This window comes from Cannabis sativa, chromosome 8 (genome assembly GCF_029168945.1).
Source record: "Cannabis sativa cultivar Pink pepper isolate KNU-18-1 chromosome 8, ASM2916894v1, whole genome shotgun sequence".
Lineage (NCBI taxonomy): Eukaryota > Viridiplantae > Streptophyta > Magnoliopsida > Rosales > Cannabaceae > Cannabis > Cannabis sativa.
In genome coordinates, this window is record NC_083608.1 from 37,060,017 (window position 1) to 37,066,016 (window position 6,000).

A 6,000-nucleotide genomic window follows, 5' to 3' on the forward strand; every position below is an offset into this window, starting at 1 on the left:
AGATACATATGAATGTTGAGAATGGACATGTATCTTCACATGATATTGTGGTTTTTTGGTACCTTGACAAAATGTATCATACCAATAGAAATATTACATAAGGCACCTTTTTTTTTTGTAAAATATTTACATTTTTATATTTAAAGAATGTTTTTTTTTTTTTTTTTTTTTATATATATATATATTTTTACAATTTTTTAAAAAAATAACAAGAATATAACATAAAATCAACAAGAAAACTACAGAAAAGTAACATAAAAATAACAACAAAAAATAACATACATATAACAAAAAATCAACAACAAATTAACAAGATTACAACATAAAAAGACCGTATTTTCTGTAAATAAAATCAAAAAAATCGTAAAAATGTTTAAAATTCCGTAAAACCGTATTTTTATAATTTTTTTTTTTGTTGTTTTTATATTTTTGTGAAATAAACCCATAGAAATATCATCTGTCTTTATAGGTAATCTTTCTCAATTCTAGTAAATGTGCCATTTTATCGTCTTAGGTGTAAAATATGTCTTCGGTGTATAATATACATATTTTATAGGGAATATACTTATTTAGTACCTTGTGTTTTTATGAAAAACATATTTGGTACCCTATGTTTTCAATAATACTTAATTGGTACCTCATATTTTTAAATTGTATATATTTGGTACCTTAAAATAAAGTTTAATCAATACAATTTTATTAATTTAACCAAACAATTCTCAGTTATATGTAATCAAATAAATAAATTAGAATTTAGAATTCATAAAATTTTAGACTATTGATAGTATTGATTAAATTTTATCAAAAAAATTTGAATTTAGGGTACCAAATAAGTATAATTTTAAAATACAGGGTATTAAATAAGCATTATTAAAAATACAAGGTACCAAACTTGTATTTAGATAAAACACGGTACCAAATGTGTAGACACCCTATTTTATAAGCATAACCTGTTATCGTGTATATATATGTATAAATAAATATATATATGTACATGTGAGGTTGAGTAAGTTGGAAAAATTTACAGGGTGGGTCCAATAAGTCAACCTTAAAAAGTACTAATTCAATGATAAAGACAGCAAATATACTTTGTTTATACTTTAATTAATCCTCGTTTTGACAAACAAACGACTCTCGAAATGAAAAACTAACGATAGCTATTGCAGTCCTAAAAAAAATTACTATTTAAGAAACATACAATACAACTAGAAGCTAAGACAAGTTTAGTAATGGGCATTTTGGGTGCACCAACAAGTGAAAACGATGCTATACCATTTCTTTATTTTGAAAGATCATAATACAAAGAACAATAAGATATGCATGTCTGAAACAAATTATACAAAAATGAAAACTTTGACAACATAAATATTAAACAATTGAGATAAGAATCTCCTCCTTTAGTTGCCGTTGATATTATTCTCTTATTTTCTCAACTTTGTAAATCAATCAATAATCTATACCAAAGCACCAAAACACCTAATCTACCAAGACATAGATTACAAACATATATACATCTTCATCAGCATTACATTACTTCAATAGTGTCATCTTTAACAACTTGACTTTTGGTATCAAGTAGAGTTTCCAGAGATCTGACTTTCCTGTTTCTAGACCTGCCTGCTTCTTTCAACAACTCAGCCAGTCTTCGCTTCTCGTCGTCTACATCTGGATTCGCCGTTCCAAGCTTCTCCTCTCTCATTCCAACAACATACTCCAGCAATTCAATAGCATCATTCAGCCTGCAAGAGTTGTAGGATAACAAAAATGAATAAAAACAAAGTACTTGATTGAAATGAAAACCTGAACTATATAGCAACATAATATGTGTTTTTGGAAACAAAATTTACCTGCCCATTGCATCATAGGTGCCAGCCAAATTGCTGTAGACTCCTAATGTTTCAGGGTGAAATGGGCCATATTCCTTTTCCAAAATGTTTCTTGCCTCTTCGAAAAGCTCTGCAGCCTCATTTATGGAGTAACGCTGGACACAGGCAAGACCCATTTGGTTCAATGCTATTCCAAACAAGGCAGATTTTGTCTCTGCGCTGGCACGGAACTTGGATACAGAACTTTTGAAGGTGCTATAAGAATCTGAGTAATTCCCCATCATGTAATACATGACCCCCATTTGAGCTTCAATTCCTGCTATTGTGTTTTGTTGGCCTGGAGCATCACCAAACATTTTCAATGCTTTCTTCAGTAACTTGACAGCCTGCTCTAACTCATTCATTGACTGGTAGATAGCAGATACATCAATTAAACCGCTGGCAATCTCCTCTAAAGGGATGCCATGATTTGGCTTTGTGTAAATCTTGAGTGCATTTTCACAGTGTGATTTAGATTCCCTGAACTTTCCTATCTTGTTGTACAAATCAGCTAGACGAACAAAAACAGAAGCCACTGTTGGATGGTTCTCTCCTTTAGATGACTTGAACACAGTGAGAGCTTTCTGATAAGCGAAAATTGCCTCGTCATAGCGAGCCAAGGACAGATACGCATCTCCAATGCTGCGATCAATTAACGCGACATCAATTTCCTGGCCATTGGAAGCCATGGCCATGCTTGCTAATACATAATGTTCAAGAGCAGCTTCATATTCTCCTTTTGAGTCACATATGAGTCCCATGAGTCTCCTATCTGCAGCTTCTTCAAGGGAAGAAGGAGAGCCATTTTCTCTGTGGATGTCAAGAGCCATCTGACATAGCTTCTCTGCCTCATCAAATTGCATTGCTTGGACTTGAGCCTCAGCTACATATCTACAAGTCTCACCAAGTCTAGGGTCTTTTTCTCCCAAGACTTGCCTTTGGATTTCCAAACCTGCTGTGTAAAGCAGTATTGAATTCTCTATTTGTCCCATCATTGCATAAGTGTCACCTAATTGCATACACCCTGCAAACTTGGCCAAGGCATGGTCTTGGCCGTCTTCTAGAACTGGAATTTCGATTGAGCGTTCAAGAACTGGAATTGCCTCATCATATCGGCCTAAGTTGCAGTATATTGCAGCCAAAACATGTAAACACATTACCTGGTCCAAACTTGGTTTCTCATTTGAATACTTCTCAAATAATTTCAACGCCTGAAGAGCCACTTCAAGAACCTTCTGAGAATTTTCACCAGAAGAGATCATATCTTTAGCTTGTTTAAGCAAAAATGGACCAAGTTCCGGGTTGTCCATTTCATCCAGTTGAGAATCTGCCACCACATTCTGAAGCTTCTCCCTGCGTAAAGCTGAACTTCTTTGCTTGTTCAATGGCGAAACCACATTAGGTTTCCTTGGACTTTTCTCATACTTCTTATCTAATGGAGGTCTACCATGGGAAGATTTGATCTTGGGGCTTGATTTAGCTGATGCCCCATAATCCACTCTCAACACATTAAGCTTGTTAGGAGTTGCCAATTGGTTCTTGCCCTTTTTTGTTGACTTTTTAGCAGGAGATTGTATATCTTTACCGTTTGGTGAGTCAAAACCATTATGCTCCTCATTCTTTTCCACCACAACCTCTTTAGTTACCTCTTCATCATCAATATCTCCAACAAGATGGCGCAATTCTGAATCGATTCTTGATTCCTCGCCATATGATAGAAAACTACCCCTTGATGGAGATTGATCAACTGAGCTCTGCATCTCACAAACATTGTGATACAGCTGCTCAATTGATGTGTCAATAACTCCATCAATGGCCAAATCCATGGAGTCACTTTGAGGACTTTGGGGACTCAGTGGACTTCTTGGTGACCCTTCATATGCATAGCTTTCCTTTTGAGCTGTGTAATCCTCATTGGTATCGGTATCATATGCTAAATTGTCCCTATTAGAGGCCTCCATAACTAGTCCAGGCATCACCTTTCTGAGTATGAATCAAACAAAAACTTTAGAACTATCAACAAAGACTGGTCCATAAGATCAACCGAGAAACAAATACTAAAATAGGTAACTGATAACTTTTAAGGGAAAAAAAGCACATTCTGGAATGTGTTTCACAGCAAACATTTTTGTTCAAGAGTGTAGTTTTTTTCTATAATAGCTTTCTTAACTTAGCACACGCCTTTGCAACAAAATAAACTGAACTTAGTTATTTTCCAAAATTTAACAAAAAGACAATGTAACTCAGTTCTACAATTGCAACATATGTTACGAAAAAAAAAGACATACTTTAGCAAACCAGAGGAGAAGAAAACACAAAATAATGAAGTCCCAAAATGCAAAGACCATAATAATAATAATAGTAAATGAAAAATAAAACCCAATTGAGCTAAAACATAGAATCAAAGACACAACATCTGACATTAAAAAAAGAAACTAAAAACAACGATGGTGTATATAATGTAAGTTCAACAGTAATATAATGTGATATATGCAGAAATGTGCAGGAAAGAAAGAAAGAATGAAGGAAATTAATGATGATGACATGAGAGAACTTACTGTGGTGTATTAATTAGAAGGATAATGCCAAAGTATCAATCTCTCTGAGAGTTTTGTACAGAATGAGAGAGGTGATGATGATGATATAAATATATATATATATATATATATATATGTTTGTTTGCTTAAACTCTTTATATATAATGTTTAGGGGCAGAAGAAAAAAAAGAAGACAGGACAAGACTGAATGGGATTAGTATGGAAGAGTAAGGTCAAAATGGGCAACTGGGTATTATTAAGAATTCTGTGTCCAGCTAATATGTGTGTATGGATATAATGTGTATGTATATATATATCTATAGGTGTGGGGTTTGCAGGAAGAGTTGGAAGGTTGAAGCAATGAAGAAGCTGACCTCTCTCCCACTTCTTTCTCTTTCTATTATTCAATTTTTAGTTTTTTTTTCTTTTGTTTTTGATATTATATTTTTTACTGTGACAAATGACATCTCAAGTTGGCGGGATTAACGGCTTTTCAACGCCAAAGGGACTGGAATTGTTCGGTTCACACAGCTGTTGCTTTACTTTAATCCCCACTTTAACACGTGGCAATTCTCTAATAAAAAACAAAACTTATCTTTTATTTTTAATCAGATCTATATTCCTTAATAATTTACAGATCGGTCCTTCATCTATTTTCTTTTGCATTTAGTTATCTAACTAGGTGATTGTTACGTGCCAAGCCACGTAGTGTTAGTTTTATTTAATATTTTAGTTTTTTATTTTAATTAATAATTAAAATAGTATAATTATGTGAACGATTTGTTTTATAAAAATAAAATATGTGTCAGTATATTTAGTAAGTAAAACATAATTGTGTTATAATAATGTATGTTATTAATAGTAAAATGTACATTAATCTTCTAATTGAAAAAAGTTCTATTATCTCATTTCATATCTAATAATAGCTACACAACTATATATTTATAGACTTTCACATTCTTTGCAAATTACTAATAAGCACCAATAATATTTTCATATTCTAATATTTTTCAACCTTCTCCTCTTGGTGGTAAAATTAAAAATAAAACTAAAAATAAGCACAAACATATAAGGTAAATACTAATTACAGCCCATTTCATCTTTTTTTTTATTATTTTTTTAAGCCCAAGCCCAAAAATCTCTAAGCCAACACAATCAATCTTCTTTTATATTATCTTTTCTAGATATTTTATCTATATTTTTATTTTTTAAAAAATAAATAAAAAAATTATTAATATTCTCCCAAGATAGGTTTGTTAGAGAGATATGTGGCTAACATGATTTTTTTAATTTAAAAAGAGATTATTAATATTTAAAAGATTGTTTATTTAAAAGATTGTTTAATTTTTTGGGTTTAATTATTGGGTTTATTTTTTAACGGGGATCAAACCTAATCGTTAAATTTAACAGAATATTCTTTTATTTTTAAGTATATTCTGTTAAACCAAGAAATGCCGTTAGATAGGCACTTTTAATATATAAAGATATGCAAAACAAACAAATGATTAGGGATTGCAAAACCTCCAAAATTTGAATGGTGCTAGAAATTAATTCCTTAAAATCTAATTTTTGATGTCAAAACTCAAAAATTCGGGTTC

General features: G+C 31.9%; 1 protein-coding gene across 2 annotated transcripts; it reads right to left on the minus strand.

Annotated features, from left to right (window-relative positions):
- Positions 1-1,253: 1,253 nt before the first annotated feature.
- Positions 1,254-4,851, minus strand: LOC115701048 (protein KINESIN LIGHT CHAIN-RELATED 2). 2 transcript variants are annotated; one of them, XM_030628737.2, is made up of 3 exons: positions 4,424-4,851; positions 1,848-3,848; positions 1,254-1,739 (listed from the first exon to the last, which is right to left on the minus strand). In XM_030628737.2, exons 2-3 carry the CDS (start codon positions 3,839-3,841, stop codon positions 1,526-1,528), a joined length of 2,208 nt encoding a protein of 735 aa, XP_030484597.2. In that variant the 5' UTR covers positions 3,842-3,848; positions 4,424-4,851; the 3' UTR covers positions 1,254-1,525. The 2 variants fall into 2 exon arrangements, with proteins under 2 accessions (XP_030484597.2, XP_060957915.1); XM_061101932.1 differs by having other exon boundaries at positions 1,848-3,844; positions 4,424-4,850.
- Positions 4,852-6,000: the final 1,149 nt, after the last annotated feature.